General features: G+C 42.5%; 1 protein-coding gene across 1 annotated transcript in view; it reads right to left on the reverse strand.

The window, feature by feature from the left end:
- Positions 1-24961, reverse strand: part of LOC126184870 (glycylpeptide N-tetradecanoyltransferase 2) — an 88539-nt gene extending 63578 nt beyond the window's left edge. Inside the window, exons 1-3 of the mRNA XM_049927488.1 lie at positions 24515-24961; positions 22054-22124; positions 15263-15386 (exon numbers count right to left, since the gene is read on the reverse strand). Coding sequence (XP_049783445.1) covers positions 15263-15386; positions 22054-22124; positions 24515-24559 — 240 coding nt within the window. The 5' untranslated portion in view covers positions 24560-24961. The remainder of the gene's footprint in view (positions 1-15262; positions 15387-22053; positions 22125-24514) is intronic.
- Between the last annotated feature and the right edge of the window lie 216 nt (positions 24962-25177).

Genomic DNA, 25177 nt, shown 5'->3' on the forward strand with positions numbered 1-25177 from the left:
AGTGCCCATTTCTTTCACTAAAACCGGGCATCTAGTGATGTTGCCATAACAAGAGACTTGCCCTGGTGTGGTGACACCAGCCCCGTGCCTCATGGCTAGCACTCTTTACCACTGAACTCTGCTATCTTTACTGCGCAATGCGCTGGCACCCACGTCACTACCGACCCGCAGCTGCTTACGTAATGCTCCATGGCACTTCTGATGTAACCAACTCAGACAGCGAGATGGAGTAAACACAACTGTCCAAAATCAATACATACTTGATGCCCACACTTCTGATGGTGCTGCAAGCTACGAGTGGCTGCCATAAGGCAAACGCTGGAAAGAGGCCATGCCCTTGAGGTGACCGCTGTATCACCTGGCGGAATCCTGTGGCTGGCCTGCCTGATATAAGCAGGTGCTCTGCAAGGAATGTCAGTTCTTGTTGGTGCTCCATATGATCACACATTTCCTCCATTTCCTTCCTTTGTGGATAGTGTTGACCAGTGGGCCACGTATTCACACCACCACCTCAACCATAATTTTGTGGCATACCAGATAACCAACACCGATTGGAAACCATCCTTCTTTCTGTCATGATCCTCTCAAGATGTGTTAGTTTTGCTCCACAAGTTACCACTTACAGTGAATCCCAATACTTAGTCATTTCCTAGTATTTGCACTTTGTCACCAAATTAGGGGTGTGGACGCCAGCCTCTGATGGCGTGTGCGAGATTGGAATTCTATTGGTGGTGGAAGCTGCCATCAGAATCTTAGATGGAATGGGTCACTTAACTTTGCGGCTATAGTCGTCGTCATGCTTTCAATTTCTCGGTGAGTACTTGTCAAAGATCATAAACATATTCCATGATCCAGGATTCTCTTCTTCAGTTTGCACTGGACAGGTAAGTGTGCACACAAGCTATGAGCCATGCAGATCCTTCCTTGGACAAAATTCTCAAGATCACTACGGCTTTTGAAGCCACATGCGGCTGACTGTAGAGGGGAGTCTTGTTTTGCCACACTGGCTCTGACAGACAGGCCAGCAGTGCACACGCTGCAAGAATGCACCAAGAAAACTGGGGCACAACCCAGCATTCCGAGTAAACAACTTGTTTGGTTAGCAACACATCGAGTGTTCCCAGTCATAGTTCCTTTCTGGAGGTTGCGTCTCCTCCCCTGTCTGGCAAGCACATGGGCAGTGTATTCTTCCCTGTTTCTACTGGTATTCACATCACACAGCACCTGATGGGTCTGGCAGTACCATTCCAGGTGGGTACTGGTGCATCTTCTTCGAGCAATAGTTCTAACTGTGTGATGCTGGGCTCTCCTCCAGTGTATCCACATCAGGAGGAGGTCACGGCATATAGTGGTCATGAAATTCCAGTTTAGGGTGTGTTTTTGATAAAAATGTGCCCTGCATGCTTTCATTTTTTGTGGTTTCTTCCAGCACAGTGAAATACATTTTTGGGTTAGATGCCTTCAAGGAATTTGGTTTTTCCATTTCTGATAATATCCAAGTATTTCTGATGATATCTGAGTATCTTTGGCTGTTGTGTTCCAAGGCATTAGAGATTTGATGACCTTTTCAGAATTGTTCGCTCCACGTTTGGATTGGGCAGCATCTGTCGAGGTACATCTTCACTTGAAGTCAGGTTCAGCTTCATGTTTTGCATGGGTGCACCTGCTTCCTCATGTCCTCCATGGAATGGAGAAGACAGAATTGGACATGTTGGTCACCCTCAATGTGATCACGCCAGTTTCTTATTTTCTTCCAGTCAGTGCACACCCCTCCCCCCCCACCCTCCCTTCACTGTCAAAAAACTGGATGGTTCTCTCAGATGGGGCAGCAATTTTAAGGCTATGAATGACCAGTTGATCACAGATTCTTTTCAAATTCTATGACCAGAGGACCAAGACTGATCGATCAGACGCATATTTACAGCTGCTGTTACATCCAGATTCCTGTGAGCTGCTGGTGCTTAACATGCCCTTTGGCTACAGGTACAAACGACTTCCATTTGGAATCGCTAGTGCCCCAGTACTTTCAGAATTTGCACTCCTTGTTATCTTGCGTATCAGCTGAGGGCCTGAAATGTAACCTCAGTAAGTGTACATTTATCCAGCCCTCTGTGGAGTACCTTGGTTTCCTCCTCCATAAACAAGGCATGTGTCTGACCAAGACCACGTGCGGGCAATCGACAACATGTTCCGCCCCAAACTCTGGAAGAACTACAGTCCTTTCTATGGAAGATTAGCTATTATGATTGTTTTATCCCACAGGTTGCTCAGCTCACCCCCCCCCCCCCCCCCCCACTCAATGCTCTGACTAAGATAGGGGGCTCATTTCATGTGTAGTCACCTGTGTGTGAGGCACCATTTCATGCACTAAAGCTGGCTCTGCAATTGACGCCATGCCTCATCCTGCACTCGCCAGGACAGCCATTTCTCCTTGCGTCTGATGCCTAACACCCTGAAGTTGACACAGTGTTCTCCCACCAGGACCCTCATGGCTCCAAACACTAATCTGCTTTCATCTCCAACTACTTGCAGATACAGAAAAAGGCATTCGCTATTATCTACACAGTGAAAAGTTCCATACCTAACTGTACAGTGCGAAGTTTCAGTTGATGGCAAACAACAAGCCATTACACACGTTGTTTGGTTTTCAACCTGGATTCCTAGGCTAAACGGCACAAAGGCTTCAGTGTTGGGCATTGTTTCTGTCTGTATATACCTATGACATCGCCGTCAAACGTTCCAGCCACAACGCAAATGTCAGCATTCTGTATTGTCTGCCGGCAGGTGCAATCTCAAGTTTGAAGCTCAGGAAGTAATCACTTTTCAAATAGCCTCTGACTTGTCACTGGTCCTTCAGTTCCCCCCTGATGCATCAGCTGTCACAGCTGACATGGGCAAACCGCACACTCCATTCCATTGAACAGTGGATTCAGGATGGTTGGTCTCAGGGATTGCTCACAACCACCCACAGTGCCCTAAAGACATACTTTACCCTCTGGCCTCAACTCTCTCCATGATAGAGTCCCCTTCCTTCAAATGGAACAAGATTGGCCTCAGGTCCTTATTCTGCCAGCTCTGCAGTCCAAGGTCCTTGATCTCCTACATGACGGTCACTGGGGTGTTTCATGTTTAAAGCAGCTGGTCTGTCAGCATGTTATTGGCTGCCTGTCAAAAGGGATACTGAGTCAATGGTTCACGTGTGCCCATCAGCAGCAAGCTCCCCTCCAAAGTTTTTCCACCCTGACCCCTGGCAGGCTTTTGGGAATGTCTCTACATTGACTTTGCTGGCCCTTTTTTTGCAGTGGAAATGGTACATAGTGGTTGACTTGTTCTCAAAGTTTCCTTACATCCCACTTGCCTCTACATCAGCAAATGTCACTATGGCCTCCTCTCACATCTTTGCTACTGAGGGTCTCATGTTGACTATTTTCTCAAACAATGGGGGCCATTTTCCAAGAAAATGGCTGACAGGAGACCCTTAGTTTACATCCACACTATTCGCCCGTTTTTGTGATCTCCAAAGAATCACAGAGCTGATCACCATACTGTTCGCCCATTTTTGTGAACTCCAAGGGATCACAGAGCTGCTCATTACCCTGTTCCACCCACAATCAAACAGGGAGGCAGAATGTACAGTGCAGGCTTTCTAGGAGATGGTGTCGACCATGGCACACACTACTTCCACGGATGAGGCCCTCACACTATTTTTTGCTGTCTATCAAGCCACTCCCATTGCTAGAAAGGGCCATGCTGAGAAGAGCCATGCTGAATTACCACATTAGCAGCCACTGTGGACTCTCCTTACACTGCTGTCTCCACCAGAACCACAGCTCCCCCCCCCCCCCCCCCCCTCTGCCTCAGGCTGTCACTGCCTCCAGCTCAGTGTCCTGGTGTGGGCACAATCATTCAGTCATTGTACATCCTGTGTTTCTGTCACCAGATGTACAATTTCTCTGCTGGGGCCATCTTTGACTGTGCCACCACAACCAGCTACATCCCCGATAGCCACAGCTGGTGTTCCCAGCCAAGGATGCCTTGCTGTCTCACCCTCTCTTTGCCTCTCCAGCCATCAGCTTTGCTTTGCCCCAGCCAGGCCCTCGATGCCCCGGAGGTAATGGAGTGGATCCTGGGACCTCTGCCTTTCTCCATTTCAGTTAGAGCAGAGTCAGCCCCCATCTCCAGTGGATGCACTGTGCACAGCCATGCCTGCTCCTGACAGTCCTAGGATTTTAGACATTGATATGCAGCATGGCCCGGACTACGCCTCACCAGGGTCACTCCCAGACCCCATACTGTCTGCTGTCCCGCCATCCCTCATCTCAGTACACACCATACGGGCTGCTCCCACCCCTGTGTACTGTCTTTGGAGAGGGGGAGGTTGATGTAACCGACTGACAGCAATATGGAGTTATCACAAATGTCCAAAACTGATACATACTTGATGCTGCCTCTGCTCGTGGCACTGTGAGTGGCCACTACAAGACAAATTCCAGAAGTAAGCCATGCCCTCGAGGCAATTGCCACATCAATTGGTGGGATCCCTTGGCCGACGTGCCTAATATAAGTAGTCACTCATCCAGGAATGGCAGTTCTCATTGGTGCTCCATATGATCAGCATATTACGCCAGCTGCCTTGTAATGACAACTACTGCCTTGGACCCTTGGGAAGTAATCCAAATAGAAGAGAAAACAAATCTGCTACAGTGACTACATGATTGTGTGAAGTTTCACGTTTATAGAAAACCGTTCTGTAAAATTTGATGTGTCTATTAGAAACAAAAAAAAGCTTAAAAAAATGGTGGTGTCATCAGACAACTTTAGTCCACATGAAAGCATTGCTGTGCAGCATATCTTTCTGGATACTACTTTTGTAAATAATTTGGGGGGTAGAAGAGACCACTCACCGAACAGCAAAAACCTGGAGTCATCAATTAACACTCACAAAAGAGAAGGAAAACTTACTAGCTTTTGTAAGTAAAACCTTTCTCCAGCTAAGATACAAGTGCATGTACGCCTGTGCCCCTAGAGCATACCAGCTGGATGCACAATGCAGGGATTGCAGTGTTGCAAGTGGACTGATGGGATGGGGATTGTGTCGGGTGGCATGGGTACAGCAGGAGAGAGTGGGAGGTAGGATGAGGGGTTGGGGTGGGCAGCTTCAGCTTTGAGAGAGAGAGCTGGCTTGCTATCTATGAATGCAGGGAGGGAGGGGTGGCAGGTGCACAGGCTAGGCACGTGATGCACGTGTGCCGGAGCTGGTGGGGATCAGCACACAATGAAGGTGAAGCGGAGATGTGAATTGAAAGGGATGTTGGAACAGAGGAATAGAGAATTGTTGGGGGTGGGGTCAATGGGTTAATGGAGATTGAAGCCAGGAATGTTACCAGAGCAAAGGCTGTGTTGCAAGGATAACTTCCATCTGCATAGTTCAGAAAAGCTAGTGGTAGAGGGACAAATCTGGATGGAACAGGTTGGGAAGCAGCCATTTAAATCCAACATTTTGTGCTCCTTGCAGTACTTTCTTTGCTCTCGTAATCTTCCTGGCCTCAACCTCCGTTAACCCGCAGACATCACACTCTGCATCCAACAGTTTCCCCTCCCTATGTCCTGTTAGTCCCTTCCAGTTCATGTATCTGCATAACTTTCATTGTGTGCAGCTCCCCACTAGCTCTGAACATCAGCGCATTACATGCTTAGCCTGTGCACCTGCCACCCCACCCTTCTGCATTCCTAGCCAGCAAATGGGCAGCCTCCCTCTGACCCCCCCTCTCTCTCTCTCCCCCCTCCCCCTTATCCCCCTCACCAGACACAACTCCCACATCAGCCCACCTGTACGCTAAAGTGAAATGCTTATATTAACCTTGTTGCTATGAAACATCTCTCTGTATGTAATGTCTTTTGTTGCTGTCCTAAATAACATGCTGTATGTAAGTAATTGGGTACTGTTATTGCACATCTCATGACTCCAGAACCGCATTTGTGTGCATTGTATGATTTACGTAGTTTGTATTCTACTTTAACAATTGTCCAGTATGTTCTCATATGGAATTTTTGCAGCTGCAAATCTGAACTGTTTTACAGGGCTACAATGGACTTCCACAGCATTGAGAAACTGTGTGGGATTGAAAATTGGACCATATGGACATTTTCAGCAGAAACATATTACCTGCATCAGGTGGCAAATGCCAGGTGTTTATTGGCGATGAGCAAAAACCAGCAGTTTTGCCAGTGGGTGCTAAAAACATGGGACAATGCTGATGATGCAGACAGGTAGATCATCATTACAACTGTTGATGCAGGAGTCATGGCATTGTTGGTTGCGTGAGATATGTGGAACAAGCTACATGCTGTGTTTGAACAGATTGACTGATGATTGATTAATTGAGAGAGTATGGAACCAAACGATGAGGTTATCAGTCCCGGATTTCCAAAGGGGGTTACATAAGAAAGTCTGTTAAAAATGTTAAACACACACAGTATAAGCATAAAAGATGAGACCAAATCTAGACACTGGAAGGGGCGGGGGGGGGGGGGGGGGGGGGGGGCAGCAGTCATGGGGTCACAGACCGTAGAGACTGCAAAAGGAGTCCTAATCACAACCAAACGGCCCCTGCTCCAGGACTAAAGGAGAACCTTATGTCTGGAAATAAAAACCACTTTCATGGAGGAAACTGAGGACCACCAGCTCAACCAATTGTGGATCGTCTGCTAATATTAAATTTAAGGAAGCAGGAAGACTATACTTAGCACAAAGTGTCGAAAGAAGGGGACATGCCACCAATATGTGAGATATCGTCAGTCTGGCACCACAACTACATTGTGGGGGTGGGTCGTTATGTAGGAGGAAACAATGGGTGAGTCGGGTATGGTCAATGCGTAAACGACTTAAAACAGTGGACTCCTCCCGAGAGAGGCGGAAAGAAGTGCCCCAAACTGCAGCAGACTCCTCGATTGTGCGGAGTTTATTACTATGAGCAGTAGCACTCCAGATGGCATTCCACTGTTCGGCAAAGAGAGGTTTGACACAGATCCGCAGCTGGAATCATGAAAGGAAAAGGGGGTAAGTATCTGCTGCTCTAGCCAAACGGTCAGCCAATTCATTCCCTGGGATTCCCACATGACTCGGGACCCAGAGAAAGACTACTGAACAGGTGGCATGTTCAAGGGCAGAGAGGAGGTCATGGATGGCAGAGACCAAGGGGTGACGAGAGTAGCGTCGATATATAGCCTGAAGGCTGCTCATGGAGTCTGAACAAATTAAAACACTGTGGAGGGAGGCCTGAGAAACAAAAAGCAGGGCACTGTAAATGGCTGGAAGCTCTGCTGTAAATACACTACATGATCCTGGCAACAAATGGTGCTCGAAGCTGGTAGGAGATGTGAAAGTGTATCCCATCTTATCAGTAATCTTAGAACCACCAGTGTAAAAGACGGTGGCACCCTGGAACTCTGCAAGGATGGCACATACAAGATGCCGGTAAACCATAGGAGCAACAGAGACCTAAAGACCCTGGGAGAGAGCGGTCCTATCCGTAGTCTAGGCACCATCCAGGGGGGGGGGGGGGGGGGTATGGGAGGAAAGACACAGGGCACAGTCCAGTGAGTGAAGATCGAAGTCCCAGCAGAGGGTAGTGAGATGCATGCCAACCAGTGGACTGGTGTTAGGAGGGAGATATTCCTCAATGGCGAAGAGCACAGGGTATACACGATGGTCAGAGAATTGGCGAATGGCAACTGCGTAAGAAACAAGGAGTTGGCTCCATCAGATGTGTAGGGGGGGAATCCCTGCTTCTGTGAAGAGACTATCAACAGGAATAGTGAGAAAGGCACCAATAGCCAGACGCACCCCACAATGATGGACAGAGTCGAGGAGCTTCAAAGTGGAAGGTGCTGCTGAGCCATAAACCTGACTACCATAATTGAGTCTGGACAAAACCACAGCACATTAAAGATGAAGAAGAGTGCAATGGTTTGCTCCCCAAGATGTGTGGGCCAGGAGGCGGAGAGCATTAAGCTTCCGCATGCATGTAGTCTTTAGATGGCGAATGTGGGGCAGCCATGTCAGCAGGAGGAAAACTGGAAGCCTTGGGCGGTGGCCCACGTAGAGGCCTGTCTGATGGCACCTTGGAGCTGGCACTCGGCAGACACCATTGAGTGGGAGCTGCACCAGATGCAAAAATTGTCAACATACAATGCTGGGGTAACCAGAGGCCCAACAGTGGTTACAAGCCCATTTATGGCAATGAGGTACAACATGACACTTAGCACAAAACCCTGTGGGATACCATTCTCCTGAATATAAGGGGGGCTGAGTGAAGTGCCAACTTGAACCCGGAAGAGCTGGTAAGACAAAAAGTCGTGGATAAAAATCGGAAGGGGACCACAGAAACACCGGTGATGGAGGGTAACTAAAATGTAATGGCACCAAGCCATGTCATACGCCTTATGTGGGTCAAAGAACACTGCGACACGGTGCCGGCGGTGAGTAAAAGCCTGTCGGATGGCTGATTCCAATCGGAGTAAATGGTCAGTTTGAGATCGCCCTGCCCGAAAGCCACACTGATATGGTGACAAAAGGCCCCGAGATTCGAGTACTCAACATAATCTGGAGTTGACCATCCTTTCATGCAGTTTACAAAGCACATTTGTAAGGCTAATGGGGTGGTAGCTGTCTAGAGATGTTGGGATTTTCCCAGGCTTAAGGACAGGAATAACTATACTGTCTCGCCATTGTGACAGAAACGCACCCGTGAGCCAGATGTGATTGAAGACCCTGAGGAGCTCTTGCCTCTGGCGAACATCCAAGTGTTGAATTATCTGACTGAATGGAGTCTGACCCTGTGGCTGTGTCTCGTGAAGAGACAAGAGCCTGCACCAATTCCATTCAGTGAAAGGAGCATTGTAGGGCTCAAAGTGGTGCAGGATGAAATGGAGGGGGGTCACTTCAACTCTGCATTTCTGCTGGAGAAAGGCAGGAGGGTAGGAAGCGGACAACGATACCATCACAAAGTGTGTCACAAGGTGTTCTGCGAGGACCAATGGATCAGTGTACAGAGCTCCTTGGATGATCAGACCCTGGACAGCTGACTGTAGCTGGCGGCCCAGAACATTACGGACCTTCGACCAAACCTGCGATAAAGAGGCATATGTCCCCAGAGAGGAAACATGGTGCTCAAAGAATTCCTTTTTATTCCGCTTGATAATATAACGAGCCTTAGCACGAAGACGCTTAAAAGTGAGGAGGTTGGTCTGGGAGGGGTGTCGCTTAAATCGCTGCGGCGCCCGTCAGCGGTCCTGGAAAGTGGCATCTTTGGTCCATCACAGTACCGGTCGATGACAAGGGGACCCTGTGGATAGGGGGACAGCAGTGCCAGCAGCAGGAAGAAGAACGACAGAGATGCCTTGCACAACTACATCAATGAAATTACAGAGGGAGATGTCAAAGCGGACAGCAGACATGTATAAGGGCCAACTGGTCCTGCGGAATGCCCAACGTGGGGGCCTGTCTGCCTGGATAATGTCACTGGGAAGTGGTCACTGTCACAAAGCTCATCATGGGTTGACCAATGTAGGGAAGCCATGAGGGCAAAGGAGGAGAACGCGAGAACGATAGCAGAGAAGGTGCCATAAGCGGCACTGAAATCGTCGAGGAGGCACAAATTGAAGTCCACGATAAGTTGGTCGATTAGGATACCCCGATCCGTTGATGTGACAATCCCCCACAGTGGACAGTGGGCATTGAAATCCCCAAGAAGGAGAAATGGGGGCGGGAGTTGCTGAATTAAGGTAGATAGTGCAGCATAAGCAAGTGGCCTACCTGTAGGGAGGTACACACTGCAAATGGTGATTGCCGGAGTCGTTTGCACTCTAACCGCTATCACTTCCAAGGTGGTATGTAGGGGGATCCAGTCACTAAGGACATGGGAGCGAACCAAAGTGCAGACTCCATCGGATGCTATCCCACGACCAGCACAGTTCTGACAGAACGCACGATAACCGCGTAGAGTGGTCGTCACAGAAATGCGTTTCTTGGAGAATAAGACAGAACACAGAATAAGAGGAGACAAGACGGATTTCCGGTAGGTGACGATAGTAGCCATGCAGTCCCACTGGATGATCACGTGGCACGAGTCCAAGGTAGGCATAAAGGACCCGAGGAGGACGTCAGGTCACTTTGTCAGTAGTTGTCACCGACAAGGATGGGGTGACATCCATAAATAAGATGTCAGATTCAGGTTGCGAGAGGGGAGTTGGCACCTCCGGGGGCACCAGGGACACCTTGTCTTGGGATTTATGTTTTTTCTTCTTCTTCTTCTCCTTCTCCTTTTGAGGTGGAGGCGAGCAGGACACAGGAAGAGTACAGGCGTCTGCAAGATTGGGAACCAAAAGAGAGCGGGCGGCCTTGGGGCCCACAGATGGTGCGCCTTGAAGCTGAGTGGTGGTAACAGTCTTCTGGCCTGAGAGATTCCGAGGAGAGGGTTCCCGGGAGGGAGCCTGACACTGGCAGATGCCGAAGAAGGGGGCCATTTCTTCAGCTGGGGTGGGGGGGGGACAACTCCCTGACGGGAGGTCATGGGAACAGCAGGGGAAGTGGAGGGGAGAGTGGGTGGGGCTGGGGTAAGGATGAGGAAAGGAAGTAACAGAGGTGAAAGTTGAAGATAGTGACACCGGATGGAGTCTCTCATACTTTTGGTGAGCCTCAGTGTAAGACAGGCGATCCAGGGACTTATATTCTTGTATCTTCTTTTCTCTCTTGTAAGCCACACAACCCGGTTAGCAAGGAGAGTGGCGGTCAGCACAATTAACACACACAGGTGGCAGAACACAAGAGCTTCCCCCATGGACGGGGTGACCACAGTCACCACACAAAAGGTCCACTGTACGGCGGGAAGACATATGCCCAAAATGCAAGCACCAAAAGCACCACATAGGTGGATGGATGTACAGCTTCACGTCACATCTGTAGCATATAACCTTGACCTTCTCTAGGAGGGTACCCCCCTCGAAAGCCAGGATGAAGGTGCCAGTATCGGTGCGGTTGTCTTTGCGACCCTTCTGCACACGTCAGACAAAATTAACGCCACGCCACTCCAGATTAGCCCTGAGTTCCTCATCAGTTTGCAGGATGAGGTCCCCATGAAAAATGACTCCCTGGACCATAATCAGAGATGGGTGAGGTGTGATTGACACTTTGAAGTTTGCCAAGATGATCACAGGCACTAAGAGCTGCGGACTGTTTGGCAGAAGCAGCTTTGATCACTAATAGACTATTTCACCAAACTTGTCCTCGATATTTTCCACAAAAAAAATGGCTTTGTGGAGGTGAATGTTTCCCCACCTGTCCTAGTACAGAGGAGGTAATGGGGAAAGGTTTCAGCCCAAGACGGCGAGCCTGGTCCTCCTCCCGTGGTGTAGCCAGGGAGGGGAAGTTTGCCGGGTCATACGAGACAGCATTTAAGGATCCTCCACCATTCAAAGAGACGGCCGTGTGAGAGTGGCCAGACCACCCACTCCGACCAGGGGCCCCAACTAGCCACAGCAAGAGCCGTCTGGCACGTCGGCCGTTGCCGGGAGTTCCGATGCTCCAAGAAGACAAGCAACCACTCCTTGGCACACATGGGGAGGGAACAGCTCACATATCAGTAGTGTGATCCCTCTGTTGTCAGGGGGCACATAACAGTCCCACCACACGGACTGGCTACACGTGCTGGCAACCTCACAGGGTGGAAGGGGGCTACAGGGGGGAATGGAGAGGGGAAGGGAGAGGGGAGAGAAATCCACACTGTAGATGCTAGGGAAGGAGTTCTTCCCCATATGGCTCACACTAAAAACAGGAAATTTTGAAGTGGAGGCCAAACCCCGGACCGAAATGCCAAAAGGGTGAAATAACAGGCAAAAGGAACAAAATAGCAACCAATACAGGAAACCACGGGAGTAGCCAGGTCGACATAAAGCAGAACGCCAAGAGGGGGGAAGGAGGTAGCAACGGGGAAGGAGTGGGGATAGGGAGGGAGGGGGGCAGGGAGATGGAAAAGCAGCTAGGGAAAGAAAAATGAGCTGCAATAGCTCGGGGCCCCATGTGCGCCACGCACGAACTCACGAAAGAACCATGAGGCCCCTGGGGGGGGGGGGGGGGGGGGGTGTTTGAACAGAAAACAAAGCAAGCCCCACATTCTCCTTGGCCAGAATTCGTCAATTTTCATATGATTACAAGTGATTACATGGTGATACCTCTCGCTCATTTTGAAAACTTGGTACTTCGCATGCAGCAACCCAACATGAAGCCTGATAAATCACTAATGGTTTGAATACTTGACACACTGCCTGACACTCATGAAAGCCTATGACAGTTATGGTGGACACAATCTGAAGATCAACAGATACTAAAACATTTAATGGATGTGTTAACATCTGATTATGATCATCATCATGCTCATCAGAGGGAGAAACGGGATGAGTTAGTTACACTGTTCCGTACCAAAGGAAATATTAAACAAGCGAGAAATACAGAAGACACTACTGGCAGGAATGTTACTTTGTCAAATGAACAAAAAAAAAAAAAAAAAAAATCAACAAAGAGAAGCTTAAATGTTTTCGTTATGGCGGGTTTGCACACTATAAAAAATTTTTCCATTTGTTAAATAAAAACAAAAACTTATCTGTAACCAAAGTGAAAGCGAAATGTCTGACTAGGCTTTGATTGGTGAAGTAATGAGCACAGAATTAGACAAGAACTTGTGGATCACCAATTGTGGAGCAACGAATCATATGACTAAGGAAATTGAGTGGTACGTATTGTTTTCTAAGTTTGCAAAATCACTGCAGATAAGTATGGGCAGTAATTGAACTATGAACACACTAGGAAAAGAGACTATTTATTTTGAAGATTTTGTCAATGGAGAGAGGAGCTATGCCATATGGATAGTTTTTTGTATACTTCAGAAGGATGAAGAAACCTTCGTTCTGTTATCACATGCTTTCAACAATAGTTTAGACCTTATTTCATCAAAACACATGGGTGAGTTCTGAAACAATGGCATTGTTAAAGCCATCAGAGTGACAAAACAAATCCAATCTCATAATCCTGAGGTAAATCTTGCATGAAAGGATCCTGCAAATTTTTCATGAATGATTGGGTCCCAAATCAAATGCATTGTTCAGCAATTTTTGAAGCAATGTGGTGCTGAAGTTGAGGACTTTGGTGAAGAATTTTGCAGAGCATGTGTTATGGGGAAGCAGCATCGCAGCAGTTTTCAGTCATGACAGTAATGTGCTACACAACTTGGAGAAGTGATTCATGCTGATTTCTGTGGACCCATGGAACACAAATTGCTGGGAGCAGCTCAATATTTTCTGTGATTTACATGTGACTTTTTTAAGTTGTGCATGGTAAATTTTCTCAAGCATGCATGTCCTAAAGAACACTGCATCGAACTTTGTACACATTGTGAAAGACAGACATGGCACAAATGTATTTCTTGCCAAAGCCAAGGGAACCTGATGAGAAAACTAAGTAAGCCCCTGCCTGTGTGGGCATCACATCAGGGTTTGAGTCCTCGTCTGGTACAAATTTTCATTTGTTTCCAGTAAATTGTATAGCTTAGGTGGTTCTGAATTCACAATTTGTGAATACGGTCTCTGATTTAATAAGACTGTAGATCGAAACTTCCTGGCATATTAAAACTGTGTGCCCGACCGAGACTCGAACTCGGGACCTTTGCCTTTCGCGGGCAAGTGCTCTACCATCTGACCTACCGAAGCACGTCTCACGCCCCGTCCTGCGAGGAGAGCTTCTGTAAAGTTTGGAAGGTAGGAGACGAGATACTGGCAGAAGTAAAGCTGTGAGGACCGGGCGTGAGTCGTGCTTTGGTAGCTCAGATGGTAGAGCACTTGCCTGCGAAAGGCAAAGGTCCCGAGTTTGAGTCTCGGTCGGACACACAGTTTTAATCTGCCAGGAAGTTTCATATGAGCGCACACTCTGCTGCAGAGTGAAAATCTCATGCTTCAAGACTGTAGATCATCTGCAGTGCATTAAACTTTACAGACACATCGCTAATGTATTTCATGTATGTGGCCTTGTTTGCATGGAGAAAAAACAAAGATCATTGCAACTCTTCATCGATATTTAAGCATTGGAAGTCATCATTCTGCATTGACAAGACTTAAGTCGCAGCATATATGCATAATATTGTGTATCTACCACCCTCACCAGTTCAAGCTGGCGGAAATGCTTCAATGCGATGTTGACTCAATATATGAGAGAAAAATATGTGGAGAAAATTGAGTAATATAATTTCCAACAATGGATCCCAGCTCTTAGTTCTTAGAGGTAAAAGATCTCTAGTAAGATCAGATCTTCATACAACATCTCATAAATGCTTGAGCTGATACGGAGAAAAGATGTCCGCCAAGGTAGTGTTTAAAATTCACCAAAATATTAAATATTTTAATATTATTTTGTAGTGAGTGAATGAAATATCTTACGACATAATCCTATTACTCACCTGAACTATATATTGTTGCCAATAAAGATTTATGGCATCAAGTACTGAAGGTCACATTCTCATCTCATTGTTAGTTTGCAAAACCATCACTATAACTCTAATCAAGCTACTTGTTTCAGATCATTTACAAGCCAAAAAGTGGCTATTCAAACTCACAGAAACTGTCACCTCTGTTGTGGTCTTAAAAGAGGCACTAGGATGGGGTTTATACTTATTCATACTTAATGGTAGCCGATGAGTGTCTTACTGTCCCTTTCATACATATGTGGTAGTGTCTGAATTAAATTTTGATATCAGTTTAGCCAGAGTGACTTGCTAATTTGCTTTGGACAACTTTATTTACTTTGAACAAAATGATTCAAGAGTAATGGATCATGGCACTGTTCATAAGATGGTATTGATATCTTGAATGTCATAGTCTCAGAAAATATAACACACTGACCCAGGAGTCCTGAATCATGCACAGCTATGAATATCACTTACCACCATTCAGATTCACGTTGTTCTAGCACTCTTACCTCAAGAACACTTCCAGTTTGTCTTCATCAGATACAAACAAAGGACTGACATACAACATGCTTTCAAAAAATACTTAACAGTTTATATTTTCCTCTGTATCACATACTGTCATTTCAACGTATATTTTGTACAAAAATGCTACTAAGTGCCTAGGAAATTGTAAATGATGGTGTCTGTTCACTAAGTTCACAATTTACTTTCTGTTAACCTTCAAACAAAAATCAAATCACATCAATTACCTGGAGAGAGATATTACATCCTGCCTGAATTTCTTCTTCTATAGCAGAGTCATACGCCTTTTTATCAGCTTCTGATTCTGTAGTAATTATGGAATTTTTCTTCCTCCGATTTCTTTTCTTCGCACTGTGCAAGCAGCAAAAATATTACGTCAAGATAAAAATGTAGTAGAATTCATGCAATTACCATATGTGAAACAAAGTGGTGGTGTTTGCAAGCATAACAGTATTACTAGATCAGTTCTAGCTTACTAATCTGCATTTCTGTGTAATGTTTGCGCACAGTTTAGAGTGGATGTTTGTTATGCATTATCATGTCAACTTAGAGGTAGCCAATAACAGGATATTTTGGAACTGCCAATCTTAATATGCTGCTAACATTGTATTGTTCGTCAACCTTTCACTAACTCAATATATTCATAATTCTGATTTCTTATGAAATACAGAATCTTGGTTGGGGTGATGGACTGGTCTGTCTGAGATGTACAGTAGGATGGAAGTTGATACTATGCTTTAATTGACTGTGAGCAACAAACAATATGATTTAACCTCAAAATACTATTTATTTACAATCCGACCACTTTTGCTTTGCATTACACACACATTATTTTGTGATCTAAATCATATCATCATAGCATTGGCTTCTGAGAATCCACTGTTCGTTTGTTGTCCTTATTACCCCTCGTCAGGCACAGCAGCTTTTATGAATGTACACTATGAAGTACATACAAGAACAGCCTTTAGTGAATTTTTAATTCTTGCTCTACACTTACTGCAATTTGGAAAACAGCAATCCCCCTCCCCCCTCTCCCTCTCTCTCTGTCTCGTGTGTGTGTGTGTGTGTGTGTGTGTGTGTGTGTGTGTGTGTTTTATCCAGCAGTCCCTACCAAGCAACAATGACATTCCAAATTAATAGTTAGTTATGTGGCAGTGTTACATAACCAGGAATTAATGTCAGATCACGGCTAATATTCACAGAAACCAGCAGTGTGTAATTACCTTCTTAGAATCTAGACTGAATAAACTTGTGAATTTGGGTCACTACATTGTTGTCACTTGTATTCTTATGTAGACATTAAATTGATAATGACTGTGGAAATCCAAGGAAGCAAAAGTCATTACTTGACAACTGCAAATGCCTCAGTATGAATCAAAACATTTGTGATAAGCCTCCTGATTGGTTACATTTGCCCTCTTAAGCATTTACACTGTATTAACGTTCAATACAGATTCTTTATAAATTATATCTTTTATTACATTTGTGCATAAATATTCATTATTAATATAATCTCTCGTTATACACAAATAGAGGGACAGGCATACTAATCACAAATTGTGCCTGCAGTTTCGCTAATAAACAAAGAGAACATCCAACTTCTTGCACAAGGTTCATCAGATTCAGACTGCACAAAAATGACCTATAAACAGGGCGTGGAAAGATAGGTATGATAGGAAACTTGGTAGACAAGGACACCCAAGTGGCTAACATGTCTCTTATGAGCTACTGCATTACTTCAACAATTTTTATTTATATAAATGACACTGAATTCTGATTTACTGAAATGTTTATAATATACACGGTGTCCCACTTATCTTGCTCACCCAAAATAACTCTTTTCTGATGTGTTAAATGTAAAACTGTTTCAACCAATTTCTTTTAACATCATCGAAATAGGGTGTCAAGCTGGGCACCGTTACCTCTTGCCCTCTGAATTTCCTGGATGAACAGAGCTAGTCGAGTTTCATGGGATCACAATTTATCTTTTATGTTCTGGTCTGACAATGTAAAAATGAAAAGCAGAAAACTGTTCAGACTTATTGTGGTTAAATTTTGACTAATTATGTACCCAAACTATTTACAGTGCTGTGTTCCAGCCATGTTTGTTTATCAGTCAGCAGTAATACATTGCCTGCTGACATATACAACTGCCAAAGTGCAACTCAGTCAAGAAAATTGAGTTGTTCCAGTTATGAATCTTACACATTCCGATCGCCATATTTTACACAAGTACAGCACATGAAACTTCAATGAATATTTACAATTAAGAAGGAGCTTTCTCACATAAAACTTTTCAGCAGTAGCTGTTTTATAAAAAAACTTAGCAATTCCCACATTAATCATACTCACATCAAAAGCCATCCAGTTCCATATACTATCAATATAATGCCATCTGCTGCATTTCACATGCATATTGCCACCTACTGGTTTCAGAATGAGAAATTTCAACCAGCATCATGCACCAATGCCACCAAGTCGTGATTCCAATCTTAATAATACAATATAATATAATATTATATAACACAGAAATAAACTAGTGAGGTAAAATTGTTACACAACCCCAACAACAATCATTTTCAGAATTGGAATTAGTGCTGTCAAAAAACCTGGGTACATCTTTTCAGCAGGAAAATATTATTTGCTGAAATGCAGACTGTACAAGGAAACAATTTTAAAAAATTGTGGAAGGTTGGAGGGGAGGGGGGGGGGGGGGGCATGCAACTGGAGTTGTGTTCTGTCAGTGATAAAGTCATCAGAGATGAAGTGCATGCCCTGACTGGACTAGCATGGGGAAGGATACCTGCCGAGTCATTTACAAATGACCATCCCGTCTATTTGCCTGAAACGATTTTAGAGAAACTATAGAAAACTCTAATCTGTATGGCTGGACAGGACCTTGGATCCTCAATATCCGCAAGCTTTACATATTCATATTCATTAGAAAACAAAGCAGAACAGTATCAAACCCCCTTGTAGATGTCATGGTATGTGGTGGTTGGGCACTAATATTTAGTGCCTCCTTGCTCTAAATGATAAACTGACTAGCCAAGTCTCGCAAAACCAATACTTGTGGAATTCATGTTTACAACTAGAGAACCAAAACATATCATACAAATAGTCATTCACTATAAGCCACAAACAACTGTATTTTGTAACCTAACAGAATCTCTGACTGTTTTTAATTTCTTTTGCATAATTATAAGTGTTTTGTAAAGCTCACCACATCTGACTATAATTTTTTTATTCTCCCTTCATGTAACTTTCATACTTTGTACCTGCTTATTTCTATATTTACAACATTGTCACGTGTCCCCTATCCCACCATCAGAAATCAATGGTGGCCACAGCTTCAGCTACCAAAACTTTCATTAAACAGAACTGCAGCACACCTTATGGGCCACTGGGTAGTTACAATCCACAAAGTGTTTCCACCAATGATTTCCGCAATTCCGAATGAATCTTATTCATTTATACAACCATCTTATGTTACTGAGTTGAATTATTCTCTTACACAAATCAGAGAACTCACTGATTCAAAATGTATATGCACACCTGAAATTACTCACTTCACACATGGAGCAAAAGTACACAAAAACTGTATTTACAGATTTTACAGCAAGTTTCCTTCCTCTGGTTGGTCCACTCTGTAATATCCCCATAGAAACTGAAGTATATGTGGAAAACAAAAATATGACGAAATTGACGGATGTTTACGAAAACCTTGAGGACTAGGAAATTGTGTGAGAAAGCTGAAGATACCGAGTCAGGGAACACCAGTAAGGTGGTGTAATGATACATGGGACCTAAGCTTTCAGGAGTAAAATAATATTTCTCGATAGGCCCAAATGTTTAGAAAGTGATTCTACATCTGAAAATACTACAATTTCCTAAAAAAATAAATTTGAGTCTTAGCAAGTCCTCAACCTTAACAATTGAAACAGATCCAAGTCACCATCTTGGATTCCATAAAACATGAAAACAAGCAATAATTACTCAAATGAAAGCATACCATAGTTCTTAAACATTGATAATTTACATGGAATAATATTCCTATAATTAACACAATTTGAGAAAACTTAAGTATATTAAAATTTGTGATCTATAAAAATAAAATTCGGTTTCAATGCTAAGTTAAAAACAAAAAATTCCCTGATAATTTGTGAAACTCCTGAAATTCCCCAAGATTTCGCTGATTTTTTCCAGGTAAAATGTAATTGCTTGCGAATTCCAGGTTTTCCAGAAGAATCACCACTCTGATATTGTCAACAAAATGGTAACCATAAACCATGTGCAACCATGCAATATATGTAAAGTACATTCCATAACAAGAATTTTAATTGTTCTCATGACATCACATTCATTGTCTTTGCCAGCTCACAGCCAAACATTCACCCTTCAACCCAACCTACGCCTTTGACGACTGCACACATATCACCATAACCTACAGTCCAAAAACTAAAATAAAATAGAGCAAAATACAGATTGCTAGTGTTCTGCTATATCTCTGCATGTATATGACGTCGCTTGCCACATTATCATTATGTCGTGTGACAAAAGCAAACAACTAGTATCAACAGATTCATTTCACCCTTTATATCAGTGACTGGCTCCTCATACAAATAACTCTCGGTATATTTATACAGGTATGAAGCGCTGTTGGTAACAACTGACAAAGGACCTATTTCTTGAATTTTAGCAGTTATGAGTGACAGAATACAACACTCATTATAAAAGTGAAGAGAAACTTTGTGTGATGAACTATAATGAATCATACTTAATCATAATAATAATCACCATAAATAAATTAAATTATGGGTACCTGTTGATTCCTACTCACTATCTGGTGGTGTAACAAAGTTCATGGGCTGATGTATCAAAGAAATTAGTCGCTAGAGAAATTCAATGTAAGAAGTTAACATAGGTGTAGGATGGATAAAATTCACTCAGCTTTCTTGCCTTATGTTCAAATGGTATTTCAAGCATTTGATGACTTCCCCTGTTATCAGGAGCTGTTAGTTACAGGTGCTACTATTTCCTGAATGTGAGAGTAGAGTAAATTATGTTGCAAAGTGATGAAAAGGCAACCATAAGAAAAAATGTTATCTGTCTGAAGGAGAGGTGGTAATAGAGCACTGATCTCATTGGAAAGAAAACAACTCCGCATAAAGAGCCGACCCTGCTTCTAAGTACTTTGAAGGGTATAGCCACTGACAAAGTTGCTTCCTATGCTGTTTTTTGTTTTTGTTTTTTTTTTTTGTTTTAACAGTCAGTTTACAATGATAATAATGATGACTATGATGGGAGGAAGTCTTCAAAAAGTCTGAGACACCATTACATATAACATGGCAAGGAAACAGTAGTTTTTCCGAATATCACTGAGAAAAAATGTCCCCAATGACAACCTTTTCATTGAAGACAATGTTAATAAATGTGGAAATTATACAGGCAAGCTGTTCCAATAAAATGTGTTTTACATAAATGTCAACCACATAACCAAACCACAAGGAAATCTGTCTTATGCGATTTTTAATATTGGTGTCTTTTGGAAATTGAATAATTTTTACATATTTATCCAAGATGAGAAAAACTATAGAAGACATAAGTAAACAGTAGTCTCAGAAAAGTCAAAATCTGCACCAAATCTGCATAGACAAACTAAATTATAAATGTCACTTGCATTACAAACAAATTAATCCTTTCCTATTTTTAACATGCCACACAATTTTAAAACCATTTCTAAACTGTTTACAGTTGTCAATATAATGCTGGTTACTCTTGTTAGCAACATATAGGTATGTACAACACTAACACTTGAATGTTCAAATAACAGGCATAGTGTTATTTGCAGCATACAACCACAGCTGTCATTCTTTGTTGTTTGGCTACTGTATAACATGCACAAGTGAATTCACCATAATGCTCACTTTCTTGAAAACACAAAGCTATGATTATATTACAACATAAGCAAACCAGGGTTGACAGAAGCGTCCGATCCCACGCGTCGGCTTTGACCCGTGACGTAAGGGTGTTGTGTGTGACGTCATGACGGTGCAGAGTTTGGTTTGAGTGTGGCTGTCTCCAGTTCTGTTTTATCTTATTTTATTTACTTTTCTGATCTGTTCGTTCTATCTCGTGAGATTTTTTTAAAATTTAAAAACGCTTATTACTTATTTTAATTATCTGTTTCCTCCAATTTCTGTTTTAGTTTATTATATTTATCTTTCTGATCTGTTCATTCTATCCCGTGAGATTTTTTTTTAAAAAAAGACAAAAAACACTAATCAGCTACTGAAGCATCTTTATCTTCTATGGGTTGCTGGGATTACGACCCCTGGGGGAGGTGGGTGGGTATTCATGCATGGCTGTCTTCACTTACACGTTGTAGCTACGCAAGGCATCTAAATTTGTTTATATTTAGTTTGCCCCCCCCCCCCCACCCCATTTCCCGCGCTTGTCCCGTTAGTGTCATTAGGCTTCTTGTGGAAAGTGTGTGTGTTTGTTTTTGTTTCCGCCATATTTGTGGCGTCATGGGTCAAAGCAGACGGGTGGGATCGGACGCTTCCGTACTTCCGCAAACCAGTATTGGTATGCAGTTTAAATAAACCAAATTGTCACTTTCCAACCAAACACAGACCTTGAGCTACGTTACTAATTGACCTGTCATCATAACTGATATTTAAGGAGAGTTGGCACATTAAAACACTGATATCAGATTTTTGATAGCTAATAGATGACTATGTTTTCCGCCTTACCAAAACAAATCACTCCACAACCCCTACTCACTGGAAAGGGGATGTTACAACTTATTCATCTGAAAACCTTGCTTGCTTCAGTGTAAATTTCTATTAAAAACTAGTAATTAACTTGATAGTGTACAGTTATAAGCGTTTTTTTTTTTTTGTTTTTTTTAAACACCACAAAGGTAGATTTCCATTTCGAGTGTGTGTGTGTGTGTGTGTGTGTGTGTGTGTGTGTCTCATCAGAACAAGGCATTGAAAGAGTTTTTTAATCTCACCTCTTTGATCTGACATCTTTATCTGATATCTCCTTATTTGAAGAGTCATTTTCTGTGCCACTGTTTGTCAGCTGCAAAGAAAATTAATATGTTATAATGGTAATTTGTCACACAGTAATTTATAATGTTCAGTTAGATAATTACACATACTGACATTGTCCAATACTAAAGCAACAGAACAAAAAAATGAAAAACATGAATTATCACTCTGCAACTGTTGTCCTTTGTGAAAGGGAGGGGAGAGCACTATTCAGGTAAAATATATCACCTACTTCAACTGAACAACAAAATATTAATTGCCATGTAACAGTTATTTATTTTAACTCCCTTCCACTTTTCAATATGGCACAGAAAACATTAGCTTCGCTAGTGATCAATTTGTTATCACAATCAAATTTTCTGTTTTCACAGATGTTGGTTTTGCCAACTCTCACCTAAATTGTTACCTTCCAACCTAACCTAGACCTTGGGCTGCGGTGCAGATACAAAACACTTTCTTCACTTAATAACACAAATTATGAATGTATAAGAAAGGATTATTAGCATTTAATGTCTCAACATAAATGCCATTACAAGAGGAGAATAACATCAGCTAAAAAGTGAACAGGAAATCAGTTGTCCGTCAAAAATTCATCCTGGCATTTACCTCAAGTTATTTGGAAAGGAAAATGGGAAGAGAAGTAGAGAAGGCAATAATATCTCAACAGGGCATTAAAAATGGAGGACTAGCTGAACTCGGCAAGGACCACAGATGAGAATGATTACAATACTGAACGTATCAGTTCCAGGATGCAACAGAACTGATTAAGGAAAAATTTAAATATGGATGGTTGCACAGGTATTCATAACACACCCTTTAACAGGAGTTCAGCTATAAAGTTACTTCATTCAGTTTTATCGTGGAAACTGTTAGCTTGTATGGATGAGGAATTATGTATGTATTGTTGAAAATTTAATCAAAATACTATATTTTCAACAGTATTTATAATCGGACTATAACTAAACTAAGGAGGGCACAGTTAGCATATAAATTTTCAAATTTTAAATACAAATTACAGATTAATGGCATTACCAAAAACAGTGCAAAGTAAGCAATTAAAAACAAAAATATGTGGCAACCAACTAAATTTCAGTGATAATGTTCCACTATATATTACTATAAATGAATTAACTAATCAGCAAAGACCTACACATTAACAAGAAGTTTCTGATGATAAAGCAAATTATATGTAATCAATCTTCACGTGGTAATTGTGTAAGTAATCATCTTAGGATTGAAACTTTTGTCCGTGTTTGCTTTAACAACATGTTTTTGGAAGGGATCCGCCTTTAGCAAAACAAAAGTTTTTTATCCCAAACATGTTTCACTGCAGTTGCATCATCATCAGTTGGCTTTTATTTTATGACTTTTAACCACATGGTGTGGTTTTCCTGATGCTTTTACAGTGCCTTTTCTTTTTCCTCGTCTTTTTCACTGTGAAGTTATATATATATTGAGCTGTCACTGTTACACAGCTGTAACAACTAACTAGTCTCTGGATTAACACCACAGAACTGTCTTCAATAACAACAATTCTCAATATCAGCCTGCTAGTTAAAATCTGTCTAGTTTCTATGAAGTTAATTTCTTTTATTGATACTTCGAAAACTTATTTACAATGGGAAAACAAGAGATGAATCCTCATCAGATGCAACTAATATCAATCACAATAACATATTTTACACTCAACTTTGTAGGCAATAATAAACTTTGAGGTGCAGTAAGGAATCTGCATGAACCATCTCGTTGGACATTGGCAAGCGATTTTTTCAGAGACTACTTGCAAATTTTTGCTGGGCGAAAAAAGAATTGTATATATGAAATCCGTAAGTAATGAAGTAAGAATTCCAACAGCGAGTGTCTCCCATTTATACCCTGTTACGCCACTTGGAACACATATGACGATACCCGAAAATCTTACATGCACGGTTCTCTAGTGCTACACATATAGTCAGTCTATCAACATGGTTAAAATAATACTTCCTTCTAATACCGTCACACTTGTTTCTACAACTATGACAATGGTTTGACATGATTCCTTTCAAATTTTGTACAGACGTAAGTTCTTTTTTCATTCCAGGGCTCCAGTACATTTAAAGAAACAACAACATTTACTGGACTTTATCTATTCGAACCTAAATCACAAGAAACAATAAGCTGTCTGCTACATATACTCTCAATAAGCCGGCTCAGTTACAGATTAATATACACTTTGATCACGGCGACAGTTGTGTATTTGTGGACTGGATTTATTCGAAACGTAACGTACTAACATCAAGCAAGTGTCACACAAGGAGAGACTATGTCAAGATTTCTGCTCCAACACAGCTGTTTTGAAAGTTCGTGACTGTTAACGAAAAGAGGTAAGAGCACATAACATATATTAAACATGAAAAGCAGCTATCAGAATGTGTTATTTACCTTATTTTTTCCAGATTGTGAGCTGTCAGAGCCTTCAAGATCCATAACCAACACAAGTGGTTATAAACGAGCAGAAAACGTGTCAGGAATAAACTTCTGACGGAAGACAAACTGCAGCATTCAGATGAATATTCTGTACATAAATAGTGCGCGTTTCATTTAACCTTAGGCGTAAAAATGTTAAACTTAGGCGCATTAATTCTAAAACGGCGCGGTGGATGAAATTTGCAAACTATTAACGGAAGTGGTATCATAACCTGAATGTCTGTGCAAATTTAATATTTATACAAGAATTTGCCATCTAAAACTTCAGAACTTTTTCACTCATGAGGGGAGTGGGGATTTTTTAAAACTTAGAACTGAGTGTACTACAGTTATTTTGCATGTATGTACAACCTTCCCCTCCTCATACAACTCTCCCAAATACCTTTTTTTCCCATAACCAAAGAATATAAACAAATACGAAGCCAAGGCACAGAGAATGCAAGTAAGGATTCCAAACATACTTTTCATCCATTGTGAAAAAACGACATTTTCGGAAACGGATTTCATATATACATTCATGACATTTATCGAATTCTACATTTATAGAGAAGGAACGCATTTGTTTATTTATTTTTGCTGGATGTCATCCATATCACGCACTGCTTTTACTCTTGACGA

This window comes from Schistocerca cancellata, chromosome 4 (genome assembly GCF_023864275.1).
Source record: "Schistocerca cancellata isolate TAMUIC-IGC-003103 chromosome 4, iqSchCanc2.1, whole genome shotgun sequence".
Taxonomy (NCBI): domain Eukaryota; kingdom Metazoa; phylum Arthropoda; class Insecta; order Orthoptera; family Acrididae; genus Schistocerca; species Schistocerca cancellata.